The 22432-nt window shown below is 29.7% G+C and overlaps 1 protein-coding gene across 1 annotated transcript in view; it reads right to left on the bottom strand.

Annotated features, from left to right (window-relative positions):
* The window catches only part of LOC111684763 (protein timeless homolog), a 274262-nt gene that overhangs the window by 2129 nt on the left and 249701 nt on the right, over nt 1–22432 (bottom strand). Inside the window, exons 12-17 of the mRNA XM_046950333.1 lie at nt 18066–18149; nt 17921–17969; nt 10046–10187; nt 3111–3316; nt 2407–2495; nt 7–207 (exon numbers count right to left, since the gene is read on the bottom strand). Of these exons, the coding sequence (XP_046806289.1) occupies nt 7–207; nt 2407–2495; nt 3111–3316; nt 10046–10187; nt 17921–17969; nt 18066–18149 (771 nt within the window). The remainder of the gene's footprint in view (nt 1–6; nt 208–2406; nt 2496–3110; nt 3317–10045; nt 10188–17920; nt 17970–18065; nt 18150–22432) is intronic.

The raw sequence follows: 22432 nt of genomic DNA, 5'->3' as shown, positions 1-22432 counted from the left end.
ACTTACCATCTTCAGTTCGATACTGATCGTAAAGACTGCGTAGTTCTTCATCTTCTTCAGAGCGCCATAGGTTTTTGTTGTGGGCATCGGCAGTGGACTTTTTGGTTGGTGCCTTGAACTTTAAACCCATTTCTTTAAGTTTCTTTAGAACTCCTCTTCTGGTGCGTGTTTTATCACCAATATTTTCTAAAATCCAATCAATTACATCTGTAAATATAGGAGTAGAGAAACATTAGTTTTATATATGCACCATTAAAAAAAAGGTGTGCGGTATATTGATTTTGTCATTCCGTTTGTAACAACGGTAAATATATTCAGTTTTTTTTTTTTATTCTAAGACAGTATAATTTCAACCTCAAACTCTTCCCGTTCGGACGCTATCGTGTTTTCAACAGACGCACAGACATGGCTAGATCAAGCCTGTCCGTCTGTTGAAAACACGATAGCGGCCGAACGGAAAGAGCTAGAGGGTTCAAATTTTAAGGTTTGTTTGGTATTGAAAATGGAAAATTTCGGTCCACGTTTTCCTATATCCCCCTTACAAGTGATGGGAGAAAATACTGTAATTTTCAAACGATTTACTGGCCATACAATTTAAACCTCTTTAAATCAACTCTTTTATATACATATCTTTGTCCATTCTGAGTTAATCATAAAACAAAGTTCTATCCAAATGTATGTAGATACTCATTACTCAATTTCGTTGCAGCAGTACTCAAAGAGCATCAAGATACTAGATAACTAACTGGATCTTGATGACTTCTAAATTTGTAGGCAATATAAAAGGCATCTTAATGTCATCTTAAAATGAAGCCATATAAATGATGTTAAATATAATTTAAACCTTAAATGATTGTCATTAAAGGATTTTACTCAGTAAGTCCTTTTTGTTTGTCACTTTTAGTTAAAAGCAAACTTTTGGTTTAGCTGCAGTAAAAGGACATGCAATAATAAAAAAACTTCGTATATTGGTTGGTATATGCTTCGTTTTTAACAATAAATTTATTTTTATGGATAAAAATAAAATTTTCAACCATACTACCAGACACATAACAATTAATCTTGGACATATTGGTGAAATAAAAATGTCAAAACATTAGCAGACGACAGACTTTAGAAAAAAAAGGATCAACAGAAAAGATAAAGGTAGAGAGAGGGAGAGGGAAAAAAGCTTTACACAAACACACACACTCACTGAAACCGAATCCTCATCAATTGGTGCTATTAAAAGGAAAACAAATGAAGGCACATGCTGACTATGGCGACTATGATGATGATGATGACGACGACGATGTTGTTGTTATTGTTGGGTTGATTGCAAAGCGATAATAAAGAAAATTATTTCAATCATGAAACTGTCAACACATTGAAATTGACTTGTTAAATCAATCACTTTGGATTTGGAGACCAAGTTAAAAAAGCACTTAAAAAATATGCCAACGGCAAAATGAAGTTCACAAAACAACAGGATACTGCAGCAATAAGAACAACAGCGACATTAATAAAGGATTTTGTCACACCAACAGCAGTAAACCTTTTCTCATCATCATTTCATCTTTTTTTTTTTGCTTTAATAAAAGTAGGAAAAAAGTGTCCAGAAGTTGAGTGGGTTTGATAAATTTCCTCTAACCTCAACAAATTTGAATTTTTAAAAGGCATTTTGCCTTCTGGTTAAAAGACAGAGCAGTTAGAGAGTTTAATCATGAAATTGCAATAAATTCTACAAATTTTTTAATATGTTTGTCTAATTTACAATCGATGTCGTATCGTTGTATGTCATAAAAAAATTAAAAAAATTTTTTTTTTTACTACAATACAACCGTACAACACCGATTCTGAGTGAATTGAACAATTACGTTTTTAACAAAAGTTTCATTTACAAAATTTGAAAGAATATCAACAGACAAATTTCGGAAAAAAATATCAGAGAAAAATTTAAAAAAAAAAATCTATTTTTACAAGATTTTTGAAAAAAAAAAAATACTTTTTTTTAAATTCGTAAAGTTTTTTTTTTTTTGAAATTTAATACATAATTTCAAATCTTAATACTTTTAATGTCAATACAGATTATGTTACAACTTTTCTTTTCAATATTAGCAAAAGATACATAACGAATTTCTATTTCTCACAGCGTCACTCTCTGGTCCATAGTGCAATGTCCGTTTATCCGAAATTTTCGAAAATATTTCAAATATATCGCTTAGCGCTCACGATATTTTTAATCCCTTACTAATTACGCTAAAGGATATGCTAAAGATTTTTTTGGCTAATTTGAAGAAAATATTTGCATTTTGTACAGTTTACGTAAATTGCAACCTAATGAAATCATTCCTTTAAACACCCCTTAATAGGCAGTTTTGAAAGCACAAAATAAAACTTATAAAAAAACCCGATTGTGAGACTTACCCTTGTCAGTTTCAGGATTTTGTTGATTCTCTTCAAATAGAAAACGTAACTCTGACTCTTGTTCTTCAGTCCAGGTTCCTTTGGTGCCGCTGAAATGTAGAAGATGAAAAAGAATAAGTAATCAAATAAACTGATTCGTTTTTTTCCGTTTTTTTCATGTCTCTTAAACAGAAGATTTAAAAAAATAAGAATAATAGAAAAAATAAGAACGGAGGAGTGTTATATTATTTACAATCATTCATCATCATTTTCATTTAAATGTTTTTATGAGATAAAAAACACACACATCAAATAAAAGAAAATAACACAAATCCTTGTCTGCAATCACATCATAATCAATCTACTTGGCCACCAGCAGGACAAGAAAAGTAGGAAGGAAAAGGAAAAATTACAAATTTGTTGGTGCCCATATTAAAGAAGCGAGGACCGTCTTCCCTGACCAGCTGGTTTTTAAACATAAATTCAATACTTTTTCATATAAAACGAAAAGAAAGAACAACAAAAATAAAAACCTAAAATGAAATAAAAATTTGCCTCAAGGATGACCTAAATGATCACCCAAAGTGAAAGTGTTTAAATGAAATGAATAGAGTTAAATTCATTTTAAATATCTTTATGTTTTGTTTGTGTGTGTGACTGTCTGACTGAACAATTTTAAGACTGAATGGAAGAGAATCATTACAAATAAACGTTGATATACTTACGATTCATAGGCATCACAGTAGCCACTTTCCAGTTCGTTTGCTTCTTTAATCGATTTATAGAACAACAATTCAGCGTAGATTTTTGGATTATTTGGTGCGGTTTCCACAAATTTACGTACAACAAAAATTCCCAAACGACGCAATTCCTCATGATGTGCATCACGACCAGCGTGGAAAACTTGTTGAAAGATACGAAATAGTTTGGCCTAAAAATAAACGCATGGATGAAAAGAGCTGTAGATTTAAATTTTTTTCTTTACTTTTTAAAAAAGGGTGTTTTTGGGGAACAATTTGTTAAATTTTTAAGGATTTATAAATTTTTTTTGTATTGTTTTGTTAAGGTGTTGCATTATTATACTCGCCATTTAAATTTAAATTAAACAATTTGATAAGAAATTAAATTGTTTGGAAAAACAAGCAGAAAAAAAGGTTGACATTTTATTTATTTTTGATTAAGTCTTAATTGTTATACCCTACACTTTTGTTGAGGGGTATTGTGCTGTCGTTTCTTACACAATAATATTTCTTTATATATTAACAATCGCCTTGTTTTTAATAATCTCTTTTATAAACATAACGGCCCTAGTCGTGGGTATGGTTGTAGTCGAAATAATCGACTGTTTTTAACAACAAAACTAAATTTTGTCCATTTTTTTTTAACATAATAGAACATTTAACATAATCATGAGCATAAATGTCCTATTCAGGAAGTACGGTTATATGGGGACTAGTCCAAATTATGGACCAATTTCGTTGCTGGTCTAAAAAAAGAATATGTGCAAAATTTCATTAAATTATATTGAAAATTGCGACCTGTAGCGTGCTCACAAGCCTTACACACAGACAGACGGACGGACTTTCATAGCAAAATCGACTCAAACTCATAAAACATCAGCACAAACGCATAATACTCCTTCAGTTCATTCCTTTTTTATCCTAATGAACTTAAATAAATTATATTATATTGATGCGGAGATTTTCAGCTTCATTTGATATCAAATTTATTATGTAAATTTTGTAATTCCGTCTTTTGAAATCGTATGTCCTTTAAACTTTAAGGCCCTTTTACCGAGGCATAAGAGTTGATTATGAAAAACTGAGTACACAGAGTAAATACAAGTGATGCACAATGTTTTATGTGAAAATGGCTGCTGCAGGGTGTACAAGGTATGCGTTTTGATGCTAATTTAAGTCCCATATTTTTTTAATATATTATTTGTATATATACTCTACATTTTACTTAAAGAATATTATTATACCCTACACCACTTTGGTGGGGAGGGTATATGGGGTTTGTGCTGATGTATGTAACGCATTGAAATATAGATTCAATACCCACATTAAAATATACCTATCGGATCCGAATCATCTCCAGAAACGATTTAGCTATGTCCGTCCATGTAAACCTTTCCATTAAACTACAAATCGCAATTTTCAAGATAATTTGATGAAACCTATAGAAAATGGTTAACATCGGTTCATTATTTCACCTAGCACCCACACAACCGTACCTCCGAATAGGGCTTTGAGTCCATAATTATGTTAAATATTCTAGTAATTCTACCATAATTGGCACAATTTAGTTTTATGCAAGTCTTATTTTCGTAATGATCAAGCTTCATACTTGCATGATTTAAAAATCACTAAACTCATTAGAACTTAAAGCAAAAACAATTTAAAGGCATGTTTATTAAAAATAATCCACATCCAACGGCCGACCATGGCCCGACTATATTTTCTTACTTTTATTTTATTGCAATGCATTTTCAAATCTTAATAATTTTAACATCAATAGAGATTATAACTAGGGTTCTATAAATCGACTTTCGAATAATCGAACAATCGACTTTATGTCGAAAAGTCGAAGTCGACTATTTTGTTTAAAAAAACTATAACTCGAACATCGTCTGTGAAAAAAGCCGAAAAGTCGACTTTGGAAATAAAAGTCGAAAAGTCGAAATGTCAAAAAAAAGTCGAAAAAGTCGGAACAGTCAAAAATAGTTGAAAATAAAAAAAAAAAAGTTGGAAAAAGTCGAAAACCGTCAAAGAGTCGAAAAATTTGAATAAATAGTTGGTTTAAATTTCAAAATAATATTGAACGAAAAATAGTCAAAAAGTCGGAAAAAGTCAAAAATAGTCGAAAAGTCGAAGAAAGACAAAAATAGTCAAACAGTCGAAAATAGTTGAAAATCGAAAAAATTCGGAAAAAGTCAAAAACCGTCGACAAGTCTGATATAGTCGGAAAAAGTGGAAAATAGTGAAAAAGTCGGAAAAAATCGAAAAATTTGAATAAACATTTGGATTATGAAAACATAGTTTTTTTTTTGGTTTCTAATCATAAATTTATGGATAGACTGACATTGCACTATGGGTCTTAGAGTGATTCTGAGTCGCAACTCAGCTACCAAATTACACATTTATAAAAGATTGAGCTATGTTGAATCAGAATCATAAATATGGCCAAAAACCTCATAGTTGTTTGTATTTTAAAATAATATTGAACGGATTAAACGGATTTTATAAAATTTTGTCAATATTTTCACGATATTTAGAAAAACTGATGATGATAGTGTTCTTAGATGAGATTCAAATTCAACACTAATCAATTCTAAATCCGTTAGAAAAGTTAGCCTCTTTATTTAAAATAATTTTTTTCAAAAAAAAAAAAAAAAAAAATGGTTTTTCACTCATCCTTTGTTATATTAAATACGAAGCATTAATGGCTTTCGGATATCAAATATGCTGGACTTTAGGTTTTCTTTACAATCCTTTCATAAAGGTAACTATATTAAGCGAGGCGAAATAGTAGACATTTGCAAAATGAAACATGTCTTAGCGAATACGTGCCTTTCTTAATAATAATTTTTACATTAAAAGTATAATTAAAACCCCCGTTGTTTTGTATAATGACATAAAAAATTAGTTTTTTGACATCTTAAGGCAAGAATAGAAACAATAAAAAATAGAGCAACAAACTTTATTTAAACATATAATAATTACAGAATATAGTAAAGGCATAAAGTAAAACTACGCTTATTTATTAGTAAAACCTTTAAATTGTAGCAAATCAAAAGTTACAAAGAAATATCAATTTAAAAATCCATAAAGAAAATTCCTAAAGAACTAATTACGTCACTGATTATTTGGGGATAGAGCGGGCACTATTAGCAGCGAATATTTAAGAAGTCATTTAGCAAACACAAAAAAACTAACATAAATAAATAAATTATATTTTCTACTAAGAAACAATTGCATTTTAAATAAAAAGACATTAATATTATTACTCACTGTAATTCTTTCTTTTTCTCTCATTATTTTCAAGACAATGCAATATACTTCCTGTTGCACATATACAGATAAAATAGTAAAACTAAAAGCAGTCAGAGATAGTGGTGTTACAGCAGTTGCAACAAACACTAAGCAACAATGAAGAAAAAGTCTATGGTGATGAGAACAACGAGGAAGATGATGATGGTGATTTTCTTTGCTAATGAAATTAATTATAAAGGAGAAATAAAGAAAATGTTACAACAAAAACATAAAGAAAAATCTTTTAATAATAATGACTCATTTCATTTGAAAGAAATGGGAATGAAAAAATCATCATAGACTGCATTATGTGCTTTTGGAGTAAGGATACATACAGATTTTCTACTTTGTCTCTAATTGTAATTTGTATTTAGTTATTCTTTTTTTTTTTTGGTAGCACAAACAGCTTCGTATGATTTAGACAACCTTGAATTGGATTTAACAACAGCAGCAGTATGTAGTAGAAACCAAGAGAAAAAAACATTATGATTTATGAACCCAAAAATGTATATTTTTAATGGTTTTTATTATAATTCTTTTTTTCTGGTTTCTTAAATATCAACATAAATTATAAAAGTAAATTAAAAATTTTGCAATTTTATTTTCTAGCTAAAAAAGTGAATAAAATAAATCCCGTTGTTTGTTACCCTACTGTAGGAATATTTAACATTTGAATGTGTTCTAATCTTCAAGATTAGGCAATAAATATATATTACTTACTATTTCAGGAAAAAATTTAAATTGAAAGTAATGAGTTAACTCTTTCACGTATACGGGACACCGGTGTCCCAAGAATTTTTTTTACAAATTTCTTAATATAGAGTATTATTTTGAGTTACAAGCTACAGATTTTTCTTAGAATTTAACATCACTATATTCTAAAAATTGATAATATCCTGCGATATCCTTCGAAAACACTTTTTCCATTTTTTATCAAAAAATTATCAATACACGTTAAAGTAAAGTGTGTGGTGAAGTCATATTCATAAAAAGTCTAGTGGTTCAGTTTTTCTTTTCACCTCTTCTTCTTTAGTATATTTTAACACAGTGATGTCATTGAAGACATGTACTTCCATGTTCTACTACAAATAGGGAGTTAAAGAAGTACTTGCGTTTCTCTTTCAAAAAAGTTGTATTGTTTTTTTTAATAATAAAAACAAAGACTTCAGTTTGTTATATGCATACAAAATGAAAAAACCGAAAATAAAGCACTTCTTTATCAGATTTAAATAAAGTTATTACTAGAGTACTTCTAAACAATACAGACGGTAGGTAGTATTCATTAAAAAGTAAGTGGTTATGTGAGTTCATCTTATGTATATATTTTTTAAAACAGGCCGACCGAATTATACTTTTCTAAAGTAATACGCTAGACTGCGTGACATTTGTTATTCGAGATATCATGTTCTGAAATTTTATAAAACGCAATTTTTTGGCGTCTTTTTGACACCTTATAACATCGTCAAGACAACTTTATTTAAAAAAATGTTACTTGTCATCTGAAAGTTCATTCTGTCAGCTTTAAAATATAGGCTTAACATCTTCATTATTCTTAGAGATGTCTGAACTTGCATACCCTCTACACTATAGCAATGTAATAAATATACCGAAAAATATAATTTTTCAAGCTGTAGATGTTTATATCTAGAAGAAGAGAGAAGATATGTCAGATGTTAAGACTTTGTATAAAAATTAACAAAATGGTGAATGTCCATGGCAAACCAAATGTTTTATAAAAAAATGTCCTGGCGCTGTTAGTAAAGTCTCAGAAAGAAAAAAATGCGTTTTTTTAAACTTCAAAACAAAACTCAGTAAAAATTGGTCTCAGAGTTTTGACTTTTTTAAAATTTTGTAGACCTGTGTTTTTTATTTTTAAAATGCGGTACAATTCTATATATCTGAAAGAATTATTAAAGATTTAAATTCCGAAGTAAAAAATTTGTTCCCTTGAAATTTTTACTTCCCTCGAAGGGAAAATTGATTTCGTGAACTTGTTGTGAACAATTCATTCACAATAGTTGATTTTGTATGGAACAGCTGTTCAATGTTTACAAAATTCCATGAATAAATTTCACAACAGGGTAATTTTTTTTGTGACAAAAAAGTTTGTGAACGAAAAAAGTGAAAAGGAACATATTTCACGTGAAAACATAATTGGCCATAGGCTTGATTATGTCGTCATGCAAAACTTTCTTGTAAATATTAATTAACACTTAAAAACTCTTTAACTCATTAATAAAGGTTTTCTGAAAATTTACATCTGCTTATAACAATTTCAATAAACCAAAACTAATATCTTTTGTAGGGTATTTACAAAATGGCTAATTTAAGTGGCCATAATTTCCTTATGGCTCACTTTAAATATCCTAACTGCGAATAATAGCGAAAAGTGGTGAAATAAATAAAGCAAAGTAAGTAAATATTTGGTATGAGGTAGCAAAAAAAGTCTGGGCATATATTTTTAGGAGCCTAAAAATTTATAATGTCTACAGCCATTGTTTTAAGGATATTTTTTTTGCCACTTTATACATCTTTTGATTTCTGTTAAAGCTGTTAATGGTTAAAGTCGTTATTGTTTATTTCACTGGATTTTGCCAGCAAAACAGCAAAAGCAAGAGATTAAAAGTTCAAGTTCATTTAATTTGTTCAAAAGTCCTGGAAAAAAAAAGAAACGCTAACAGCTAACGATGAAAAGAAACAAACATTAAAACCAAACAACATTGCAATAGGACGAAAAAAAAATAAACAAGAAAACAGACATTAAAATCTAACTAACATGTGGCTTTAAATTTTATACTCTATTTGCCCAAAGCATCAAAATAAGCAGCTGATGCTATTTTATAGGTTGTATGCTGTACAAGCTAGCAGTTACTTTATGGTTCTAACTTTAAACAACCATTCATTCATTCATTCATTCATTCATTCATTTGTACGTTTATAATGTATAAATATGAAGAAGGCGGAAGGCAAGAGGGAGAGTTTAAGGAACCCGGGCACTGTGTTTGAGGTGTTTTATAATTGGTAAGTTGGCAATTTTTGAATGCGCGTTTTTATGTACATGACGTTGATTTATGTTTATTTTGCATGCAGTCGTAGAAAAAAAGCATAAGAAACAAAAACGGAAGAAAAAAAATACATTTTATATTGAGCATACGGAAACGGAAATACCTTTACACTTGTATAAACAAATATACATCGACAAACACATCATATACAGCTAATCCATTGAAAAAAACACAAACACCTAAAATTTCTAACGAAAGAGAAGAGATTTTAAACCAGCAGTAGTTTTGCTAACATCCTGATTTTACCTTTCTACACATTTAAAGCTTATTCATAGCAACATGTACTCTACTCTAACAAAATATATAGGGGCCGTCGTTTTTACTATTTTGCTTTAGCTCTCTGACTCCTTTTGCCATTTTAGTCAAAACATAAAGAACGCTTATCCTTACCTTAACACAAAACCTACTATACAAAGGACGATATATTTTCAAAAGAATCCCTCTTTTTAAAGGAAAATAAATAATACAAAAAAAGACAGATATCCAGCTTTAGGTATAGAAAATGAGTTGTAGCAAGTGCTAAAGACTGTTATATAGTTAAAACACCCGTAGTAAACTCACCTGATAAAGCATGGCCGGACATGAGCATCCATAGGCAATACGATGTAGTATGGTTACAGCTGCTTTTAGGGATTTTGTTGGTATTTGTTCCCAATCAGAAAGTACCACAACACAAGCACGAACTATTTTTGGATTTAGTAATCTGTAAATAGAAATGAAATCCATGAATTATGACAATACACCGAAGAAATAATGTTTGTAATAAAAAGTTTTGTTTTAAAATTCGTAACTCTTTTAATAATGACAGTTTATCTAGACTTTGGAATCTTGAAAAAGATAAAGCAAGTAAACCGATATGTAAGATGTAAAGGAATACAATAATATTACCAGTTTGCAATTGTATTAGCCGTTTCTAAATTGTCATGAAGCAGATCTAAATCCGTATTATATCAACCAAAAAATATAAGGTTTTTTTAATTCTCATGTATGCCAAAAGATCAAAGAAAAAACGATTAAAATAACAGTAACTCGAAGACCCGAATTATAATATGCTTTAGGTGCCCGTATTCAAAATTCTTACTCCATATTAATTAGGGTTCTATAAATCGACTTTCGAATGATCGAACAATCGACTTTTGGTTGGAAATAAGCTGTTTTGTTAGTAGAGTTTTTTATAGAATATTTATAAAAAAAATTAAAAATAAGGGTTGAATTCAGTACTTTCCGGTTAAAATTTCTTTCCTTTCAACTTTAGAACCCTTTTATTAATATAGCCAATTCAATGACTTATAATTTTCAATTACAGCTACGTACCGTCTACATTAGTTTGAAGTACTCTAATAATAACTTTCTTTTAATCAGATATAGAAGTTAAGAATAGGGTTTTACAAAAATGATAAAATTAAATTTGAATGTGAAAACCATTATTTGACGCGGAATACAATAGCTAAGCAGTGGAGCCGTGAACATTTTACTAACTAAGCGAAGTACCCCGTTCGTATTCTTACTGGCTCTTTTCATTATAAAAAAACAAAACAACTTACTTATCAACTTCTTTGTAAGCGAAATTGTCTTATTAGTAAGTGAGCGTGAAAGTACTTGCCTTCAATGTCATCATCGTGTAAAAAAATGAGTTAAAATGCTAATGAACAACCCAGCAAAAAATAACTTCCAAAGAAGCGAAAAAGAATTAGAATTTAACACAGGCTTTTCATAGGAGGGATGTCCTTTTTATTAAAGTCATTTCCAAGAAGTAATTTGTATGCTCTTTTTTTTGGAATGAAAGCCAAAATACTGTATTATTTCCCAGACTTGATCGTTGTGTAAGTTCATGTACTTAAAACCCACATGATGGCCTTAAAACTGTAATTTCTCCTCGAGTGTATAGCACTATTACCATACCTTATATCCACACTAATATACAAAGGTAAAAATTTTCTAAAGATACGATTTTTTTAAATGGTTATTAATCATTTTAAGTAGTCATAGAGAATAAAAAAAATAATTCTTTACGTTTTTCAAAATTCAGTTTATGTGCATAAAGGTAGGAATCTCTTTTACTAGTCGTATTTTTTTCTTTGTATTTCCTTTAGTTAGTTTGCAAATGTTAACCTTGATTGTAAATGACTAAAGAAAGGATTCCAAAAAAAAAAGAACTAAATTACTTAAAACTGCATAAAGGAAGCTGATAATTTATAGTACTTATATTTATTGAATTAATGGAAAATTGGAAGAAAAAAGTATTTATACAGGAAAGGTAGACGATGTCTATGTACAAGTAAAATATGAACAATTTAAAGTATAGCCATTAAGTTACAGTAAAATTATTATCCAAATGGTATTGACCTCGGGCAACGTTAAACAAAATTCTTTGAGATTTTTACTTGAAAATTTAGTGATTCTGACAACGGCGTGGGGCATTATATACTGATAGAGATTTGTTTGGGAGGTTTAAACCCAAATTTGTGGAAATATTGATACATGTTGAAATATAAAATTTCTGATAAGTTTCTGTTATCGCTAAAAGTTTTTACGAGCGGTACCAACTACAGGGCAAGGCTGTGTATTAATAACATGCTGGAATTAAACTGATAATGCAAAGATTTGGTATGTGTCGGAGTGAGATGTACCAGCGGATACTTGTATCTGATAAATGCTGTTGAGATGTCGGAGGAAAGCATTAAGTGATGGTTGAAGTGTCGATGGTGTTGGTTTAGACGATGTGGAGTTTTAATACCTTATTATTTATATTATCGGCGATTTCCTTCATAGTTGAGTGTGTTAAAGCTTACTCTAAACCATCTCAGCTTGTCACATTAGATCCTTGTGGCCACTGAAATAAGTCTGGCTAATTAAATAGAGATCTGTATATTTTAAACCACCAATTACGTTCCCTAGGTGCTGTAGCCTTAACAACAACAGAAGCCATCATCCCAGTAGTGAGGGCGTCTTTAAGAAGTCCAAAAATGGTATGAGTCTTTATGAGAATGTTTGTAAAAACATGGCATTGCTCATAGCATCAATAGAGTGTTTTTCACCTGGTTGGTTCCGCCCTTTCTTTCGTCTCTAACTAGTGCTAGCCTTTTCCGGAGTTAAATTGAGCTTAACTACTATGGCAAGAGATCGGATAACTCGAATTCTTAACCAAAGTGTGTGTGTACTGAACCGAAAATTCCTTTTACATACATTGCCCCCTTCGTGTAAGATACACAATGTCTCACCTAGTGGTTGAAAAAGAAACCAGAAATTGGCCAACACGGCAGGTGCTCACGTAAAGCACTCTGATATTCATTGTCCAAAGAGCACTGTATCCAACTTTATCACAATTTTATCGAAATACCAGAGTTTATAAGTGAATAATTGATCTTTAAGTCATTTTAATCATGATCATTAACATAAAATTTTGATAATTTTTTAAGAGTTATTGTAAAGAGAACGGTGAGCTCAAATAACCTATTTTGGGATTCCGTTGTATAGGGGCTAAATTTCATCAAAATATCTTAAACATACAACCTATAGTTTGACTACAATTTACAAGACGGACGGACATCATCTAAACAATTTAGAAAATGATTCTAAGCCTATAAAATTTCAACTTAAAATATAATTTTGCACTAAGAACTTCTGTGGACCAAAGAAACTTTTTTCCCGTAATCAGCTTAAAATTACGTAATTTTTGAGATCCATTTTGAAAAGATTGGAGAAAATTTATTAAATTGTTAACAAATTTTAAGTAATTACAACAAACTATCTTTAACTTTTCTAAATCTTCAACATATACATTGATAAAATTTTATAAATAACTTTTTACTTCTCAACCCAAAACTTCACCTTAGAGTAAAACTATCAGTAATACTGATGACGGTTTCATTTTCTTACAATTTAAGAATAGAAGAATTTTAAAAATAAGTTTCTATATTCCTTTTCGAAAAATACTGTAGAAAACAAAAACAAAAAAAAGATATAAAACAAAAAGAAAACATTAAACTCGGGGGAACTAATTAAAGATTAACGTCAAAAATTACTCATACTTTTGTAGAATGTGAGTATGATTGTTGCTGTTTTATTATTTTTCCGATGTCTTGTACGAGTGTTTTAGCTGCTAATTGTTGTTGTTTAGTGGTTTCATTAAGAATTGTTGTTATTTTTGGTTTGTGTTTCATTTTAAAAGTTTTAATTTTAATTTTATTTTTCTTGTAGTTGTTATTTTTAGGGACTTTGTTTGTTTTCTTCATAGAGTTTATGTGTTTGTGTGTGAGGAAGGATGTATGTATGTAAAATGATGAGTAATTATTTGAATTGTTGTTTTTAAATACTTTAAAATTATTGAGGCCGTTTTTGTTGTTGTTTTTTGGGTTTCCTTTGACTATTGCGTAATTATTATCATCTTTTGTGTTGATTTTACTGTTTTGCTTCCTTTCTTTTGAATTTGCTGTCAATGTTTTTTTTTCGTTTTACTTTTCTTTTTCACATTACATGTTTTCAAGTGTGGCCCACAAGCAAAACCTTTCATTTTTTGGTAAGCAAAACAATTGCTTTAAAAAGCAATTGTATATTTTCTCCTAGTTAGTATTTTGTATCACTTCTCGACCAGTTTAATTGAAGTTTTAACTGAAATTTAATTGCCATCAAATGTTTAAATATTAAATTTGTCCTTTTACAAACCATAAAACTTAATTTCCTTTCTTCACATACAAACACCACTCGCAACCGCCACAAGGCTCTTCTTCAAGTTTTTGTTGAAATCAAACGATGACACTGCTAGAAGTTTGTCTATTTAACTAAGCTGTCTATCAGCCATTTATTTTGGTTTCGAATTGTGAAAACTTCTTAAATGTTTATTTGTTTGATGGCATTAATGTTGCTGGCGGCTGGTGTATGTCTTCTACAGAAAAAAGTGAAATGCTGCCTGCTATTTTAATATTTATAATTTATTTAAAATTCATATTTCTAGAATTTTTTCATCATTTTATAGTCGACGTCATTTCTCATCTGTCTTTAGTGGCTAAAGTATCTCTTGTAGTATTTATGTAGAGTGTCCTTCCAATGAGTTTTTTTTCATTAATCGTTTAATGCTTTTGACATCAATTGTTGTAGCTGTATTTCTTTATTTTGTTGTTTAGTAATGATTTTTAATTTTTTTGATAGCGTTTTTCTTAAATTTTCAATTTTTTATTGTTATTCCTATTTCATTAACCTCTTGACTTTTAAAAATTGTCATCTTCACTTGCATTAGCTGAGGCGGTAAATGGGGTCATTTAGTCAAGGCGAAAGAAAACGTTAAAAAAGCAATAGTAAATATACCTTGAATTGTTTAACGTTTTTAATCAGATTCCTTTCAAAAATGGATTCGTAGATATGCATGTGTATTTATAAAATAAAACAATTGAAAGTGAAATGGAAGGGTGAAAAAACTTAAATTTTGTATTTAAGAAATGTTTAATTAAATAACTAATTGTATCCTCTGTAAGATTAGCAGATAGTGTTCTAGTCTGCTAGACCGCAGATAATGGTTTCGATTCCCACAACGGGTCAGTTTTATAGGTCTAGGTGAATTTCTCTTTAAAGTGCTTCAAAGAAAGATTTGTCAATTTTGCACGTCCATTATTCAAATGGATAGTGTTCTTACGATTTTTTTTGTTTGGGGTTACATATCTTAAATATCTTTTAAAGGCTTAATTTTGTTTTTCGCGGCTATTTTCATTATTGACCTTCACCACCACCTCTTTATGTATTTTACACGTAGGTTACTATATAAAATTTCCGGTCCAGTATACGCGAACCTTATTCAAGCAGTCGAGTTATCCAAAATCTTCCTAAATCATCCCCATTAGAAATTATGATGTCATGCGTCAATCTAAATCTAACTCTGACAAAAGACAATCACTGGCTAGAGCCGATAGAAGTGGCGGACTCAAACATTCTCATCATCTAAAGACTCACCGCACCACAGGCCACAAGGACCTGTAATTAAGATATATGATCTAACCCTGACGAAGGAGAAGACAATCACTGGGTAGAGCCGATAGAAGTGGCAGACTCAATATGAGGAATGCAATGTCCCTACAAACATTATCATCATCTAAAGACTCACTGCACCACAGGCCAAGGGAACAAATGTGATATGTTGAGCATGCAACAGGCTCAACCATAAAGGCAAATCACTGATAAAGTAAAAATTAATGTATTACAACATCACTACTTCCTTTTTTCTGACATCTCTACAAATATAACTCAGAGTACCTCTCGTCCATCAGATACAAGTATCCGATGATATATCTCACTCCAACATAAATAGAGAAATAACACCAACAAGTCCTGCGGGCAACTGGTGCTATGGTTCGACCCCATGCCATTATCGGCAGACTGGTAGCACCTTTTTACCCCGGGAATGCAATACACCAAGATGAAGGTCGTTCAATTGGGAAATATGCTCTGGTATGAACAGAAAATACCTGGACAAGAAAAGAAAATTCAATGGTATCACTTGTATATGACAAACATATTCTAGGTATACGGGCGGGTGAGGTCCTATCCTACATAAATTCCGTATTATATACAATAAACACCAACTCATTTACTCTTTACTTACTTCGCGAATTTAGGTTTAAATCACAGTCACTACGTGGATTCCGAAGAAATCTCAATCAACTGACCAGCCAGGAAAAGTCCAAATTATGTGGTTCTCTGGTTAGACCCAATGTCGAATCATACCAAGGAGTGACGTGACATCACCAGTTTATAGCCCGGCATAGTAGAGGGGTTGCAATACATCAAGTTGATATTTATCATCAAGGAAACATGCCCCGGGAAGACTACATCTGGAAACCGCAGACTTAAAATCTCAGCTACAGCCAAACTGTAAGGATAATGACCTAATGTTTTTACTTTTTTATTCCCTAATCTACTGTTCACAAATGTCAATAAGATTTACCAAAAATGTTTAAATTTGTTTAACAAAGTTTAAAAAAAACTGAAATTGAAATTTTAAAACGGCCATTGAAAACCTGCGAGCACTTTGAGTTTTTCTCTATATTAACAAAAACAAAATACCAAAATGATAACATTTTTTATCTTAGAATGAAGTAAATTTTGATGTTCGTTAGGAACATCACCATTTTCCATTAAAGAACTACCCTAATGCATATTTATAACGCTTTGAAACATATTTTAATAACAATTAAAAATTCTAATTTTCAGTCATTTTCCAAAACTTAAAATCAACAGTCATCATTAAGGACCGAAACAACTAATTTATTTATTACGCGATCACATTTTTAAAGGTCTTAAGAGCAACAAATAACAGTAATATTAAATGCCACAAAAAAGAAAAATTTTAAAATTTTCTAAAGAAAAATTCAGCATCAACATACAACAGATGACGCCGTTTTTGGAAGTCAAAAGTTTTCCACTTGATTTTTTTTTTATTTTTAACAATTTGCTTCACTTACTTATGGTGAAAAGAAAATAACACAAAATATATGAAAAAAAATAAAGTTTAACCCTTCAATTGAGCAATTGTTTTTAGTCACGCTACATACAGGACGAGGGTATGTGGGAATCTTCTATACTGCTAAAAATATAAACTTGAATTTGAATTAATGAAGGAGAAAAAAAATACTGATAGAATAAACGCATACGTAATAGGAAAGAGCTTTCGTATCACAAAGTTGTAAATCAAAATTAATTATTTTATGTTCGATGTGAAAGAGAAAATAAAGAATTTGTATTAAGTAAAGCGCATTTGGAATTCGTTTTCGTCCCTCAATTAGCCCCACTTTTTTACATTCCATTTTCGAATATTCTTTTTTTTGCAAGTTTCACATTCCTGACAGTTTAAATAATTTCGTTTCTTCTCTAAATTTGGCAGCGCAAAACTTGTAACTGAAAATAAAAGTATTATTTAACTTTACAACAACGAAAGCTGTAATAATAAAGTAGAACGCCCTCATTTATATCCTGTGTGTAATTATACACTTTATCTTTATCTGCGGAAAAAAGAAAAGGATACAAAGTAGAAAAAAAAACAAAAACTTAAAAAAGAAACCGAAACGAAATGAGCTCACGCCGTCTAAACACGCATATTTGCCAAAAAGAATGTGTGTGTGTGTGTGTCTGTAATTTGACTCTAAAACTCAACAACAAGAAAAACGAAATAAAAGAAATTACTTCAAATTAAGTTAAAGAATTATTTCGCTTTTTTGCTTCAACGTTTGTGCGATTTTTAATGAAAAATAACAAATTCTACTAATTTGTGAAAAAGAGTTAATAAATCATTTGGTGTTTGCCGGCTGTTCTAATTTTTTTCGGCATTCTTGTTTAAATTGGGTTAAATTTACAACTTCTTATTAAATGTTTAATTTATTCCAAAGATTTTCTATTCTTTTTGTGGTCTTTAATTTACTTTGCTGGTGTGTTTAAACTTTAGTTACTTACCTTTTGGCAAAATCATCAAATTTAAAAGTTTTCTCGACCATGCCATCATCTATTAAGGGAGAAAAAAAAAAAACAAAAAACAATAGGAACAAAAATGGCATGAGGGAAAAAAAACTGAAAAATAAAAGTTTTCTACTTTTCTTACCTGCAATTTCTTCATTTTCCTCTTCGTCATCATCGCTGCGTTCGAAATTTTCACCATCATTTTGGTCATTTTCACTGGGGTCAACTGCAAAAAAAAATGGAAATGGATTTAAAATCGTTATCAATTAAGAAACTAGTTTCTGAGATTTTTTGTTGATCAATTTTCGCAAAAACTTTTATAAAAGGAAAAGCCAATCAAAAAGTATTGTTTTAAAAAAAAGTCTGTCAAACAACAACAGTATTAGAAAACAAAATCAGTTAAATTGTTGAAAAATTAAAGCAGCTTAAACTTTGTTTAAAAGAAGTTTATACAACAGTTACTGCTATATGTATTCTTTTAATATAAAGTGTTTTTATGTTGGTAAAATTTATTTTATTTGACATGTGGTTATATCAATGAAAATATTAATATGCAATTAAAATTACTCAGTCAAAACTTTGAAAAAATCTAAAAAAACCGCTTTTTTATACTTATTCGTTAGCATATTAAATCATTATTTAAACATGGTGACAACATAAGAGGCAAGTACTTACAATGTTTGGTAACAAATCACTACATAAATAAGTACTTTCAAATAAGGAGCTAAAAAGTTTTTATATTTATTTGCCACTGCCTAGTTATAGTTTCTAGCGCGTAATTCAATAAAATGTACAAATAGAAAGGTAAAACCCAAAATAAAGAACTTACTTATCAGATTATATATAAGTCATTATAGATGTACCTAATAGTAATGCAGGCGGAAAGAAGTAATCATTGAAAAGTAAGTGGGTAGGGTAGAAGAGGGATTTTGTCGCCATAAGGGCACATCTCCAATACTATTTATTTTACTAATGACAAAACTACCCCATTCCCTTGGCGTATTTACCCCATGGTTGGGGCGTTATTACACTTTATTAATCAATGCTGAAAAGTTAAATAGATAGGAATAAAAATAAAGCTAACATGTCCAAGTATCTGAGCCGCCTCAAAAAAAAAAAAAAAAAAAAGTGGCGAATGATCCCCCTTCTAATCTATGTAAGTACAAACCATTATCGAGTTTCTGATGGGTAGTTTTAAAATATCATATGGAACATAATTTTTAGCTACATATATCGGTCAAGAACTGCCGGACTATACCCATTATCTTTACGAGTTTTGGGGTCACTAAGTGGGATGCAAGGGGCACTTGTAAAAACAATAATATTTTAATTTACATCCTACGAAATACCCACAAAGTACTTAAAGAAAATAATCTAAGCTTTCCAACAAAGAAGTCCATTTTAAAAAAAATATGGAAAATTAAGTGTCAAGAAATTGTTTAGAAACAATGAAGAAATATGTAGCTATCTGAACTCCTTTTTTTGCTAGGGCAATAAGTGAAAAGTTACACTCATTTGAATAAAATCCTATATGATCAAATTGCTCTAATTTCGTTTTTTCCGCCTGTCCGTCCGTCCATGTACAACCAGTAGTGATAGAAACTGCAATAATAAAAAAAATCGAAAAATTCCACATAGTACTTAAATTCAAAACAAGGACGATATGTACATTTTTTACAAAAGAATTTTGATATTCAAAATTTTCTCCACCCAAAATCTTTAATTTAAAATTTAAGCTCAGTCAAGTTAAACTGATTAAAAAAACCAAAAACATTTTTAACTGTTTTTGACATTTGTATAAGAATAAAAAAGAAAGTCAATAAACCAATATATTCTCCATAACAAACAAAGCCTGTCACGACAATTTGGCAATAATACGTTAGATTTCATCCATAGACATATAAATATTTTTTTTATATATCGCAAAGTTAACAAAAATACTTATACAATATGCAATAGCAATAACAACAATAAAAAAATTAACTGCAACATAAAGCCATAAATACCATTATCATCATTTCTATCAACAAATATACAAAAACACACACACAGAGGCTGTCAGACCGACTTAATATGGGTGGACATCTCAAAGTATGAATTTTGCCAAATACAGCTAAAGTAGTCAGACATTTAGACTTGATGACAAGTACAACAATATATAAATGGGCGCATATTTGTACACTTGTAGACATTTTTAAAACATATAAGTACTAGCGATAATGCATTAATTTTATTTATTCTTTTGATCATACACTCTACTTTGTTTGCGAATCTTATAAGGTTGTTTATTGAAATGCTACATTACAATAAAAAGGGGTGTGAGGATGGCAATAATTTTTTTATTAAAAAAATAAGCATTTAAATTCAAAAATTTTTACATTTGACATTTGTTTACAGAATTAAAAGTTAAAAATTTTTACAAAATATAGAGTTTTTTTTAAATGTTGGCTGCGAACCAACTATTGCAACTGATAGGACAACAATTTAATCGATTAACTTAAAAACTGCTGCTAACTGTATAAAAAATTTCTTACACATTCTATTGAAGATTATTCTCTTTAAAAAATTAAAATTTTCTATAAAATAAATTCACAAAATTTGAATTTATGGTTACTAGATGGTAGTAAGCTAGCCTGTCAGTCTGGGGGTTGTTTCTGATCTGCTGCACTACAACGGACCTATGGTCATCGTCACCCTACTCAGTAAATTAGTTTAGAATATAGTTTGAATTTGTATTGTAATGTAGAAAAAAATAAATAAATAATTTCATGAAAATCTACACTTATGTTTTATAGATTTCGAAATGCCTAAACCAAATTTATTTCCCTAGCTGTATCACAAGCTATTATTTTTTGGAAATTTGAAGTAGGCGAGACATACAAACCAAGTTTGAAACTAGCAGTTATCAGAATATTCAGTCCTAGACAATGTTGACATCACTAAAAATATTTTGGTACACTATGAGAGTATTTGCTATAGTGGTAGCTCCCATATAAAGAATGTATAAAATCAGTATCATCAGTCCTAGACAATGTTGACATCACTATGAATGTTTTGGGACAATATGGGAGTACTTCCTATAGTGGGCGTGGTACCTTCCATATAAAGAATATATAAAATCAGTATATCTTAGAAAAAATAACGATAGCAGTCCTTTAATTTTTACAGGTAATAATTGCTAATAATAGAAACAAAATTGGAGGACTTAAAAAAGGGGGCGTGGTTTTTAAATGAATAATTAAATGCAAAAATTCGTTTATCTGAGAAAAAATTAGTTGGAGAATTTTTATTTTTTGAGCGGCATTAAAATTCAAAATTTTTTTGAATTTTCGAGTACATGAAAATGAAAAAAGTACTCCCCTGTAATCATTATTGGAGTAAAATATTCGTTCAGCATGCTTATGTAATGCAGACATGGATCTTGTTTATATTTTGGAAAACATGCGGATTACATAATCCCATAATTTAAACAAGGAATTAGTTTTGGGAGTACTCCGATGTAATGCATGAATGGATTCTATGATCCTCACATAGGACATCTCATAAGGTATGTTTTTTTTGCTAACCTCTATGTAGGAGTTCTTAAAATCGTTATATATTAGAAAAATAAAAAAATACATTTTTATTATACAAACGCAGACAATTATGGATATAAATATATAGCTAATGTAAACCAAATAATAGATAAATTTTCAAATCAGAAAATAAAAACTGTCCACCTACTTACTAAAATAAAACTTATAATAAATTTTTGGCACAAACAGAATAAACGAAAAAACTACATATGTACATTCAAATAAAAGCAAACGCCTAAAGGGCGTTCACCAGGGCGTATTTATAACAAAAATATTGTATTATTTCTATTGCAAAAAAGTAAATTAAAGATTAAATTACAAATATACATTTTTAGAATTATTTTATCAAAATAATAATATTTTTGCAGTAAAATAAAATATCAAATATACATATTTCTTTATAATTTCTATAGATTACACCTGAAAGTTTGATTTTTTTCTTTTGTCAGGGTGATCTATTTTTCATATTTTCTATTTTGTTTATCATATTGTTTTAAATAATTATTCTTTTTATTGTGAGTGTCTGTTTGAGGAAGTTATATGACATTTGTATTTTTATTTGTTTCTTTTTGTTTATACTCTTTTAAAGTTTCAATAAAAATTTAAATTATAATTTGATAACAATAGCAAATTGAAAATATCGAAAAAAAACTCAAACTCAAATTTTTAAATGTCAGTGTTAAACAAATACAAATAGATATGTTTATCAAAGAAAGTATAATAATCTGTATTCATTGTATGTTTGTTGTTGTTTAAATAAATTAATACTATTGATACTTTGTTTATGATTTGTTTATGTGTGCATGTAAATAGAGTGACAAATTATATACAAGTTAACACGCTCCGCATCTTGACGTCATACAAGTTCAACATACTTATTCTACCAACCTGCTGACCATGCACAACAAAGAGTTCAACATACTTATTCTTCCAA

Source organism: Lucilia cuprina, chromosome 4 (genome assembly GCF_022045245.1).
Source record: "Lucilia cuprina isolate Lc7/37 chromosome 4, ASM2204524v1, whole genome shotgun sequence".
In the NCBI taxonomy this organism is placed as follows: domain Eukaryota; kingdom Metazoa; phylum Arthropoda; class Insecta; order Diptera; family Calliphoridae; genus Lucilia; species Lucilia cuprina.
This window is presented reverse-complemented; position numbering and strand designations above follow the sequence as displayed.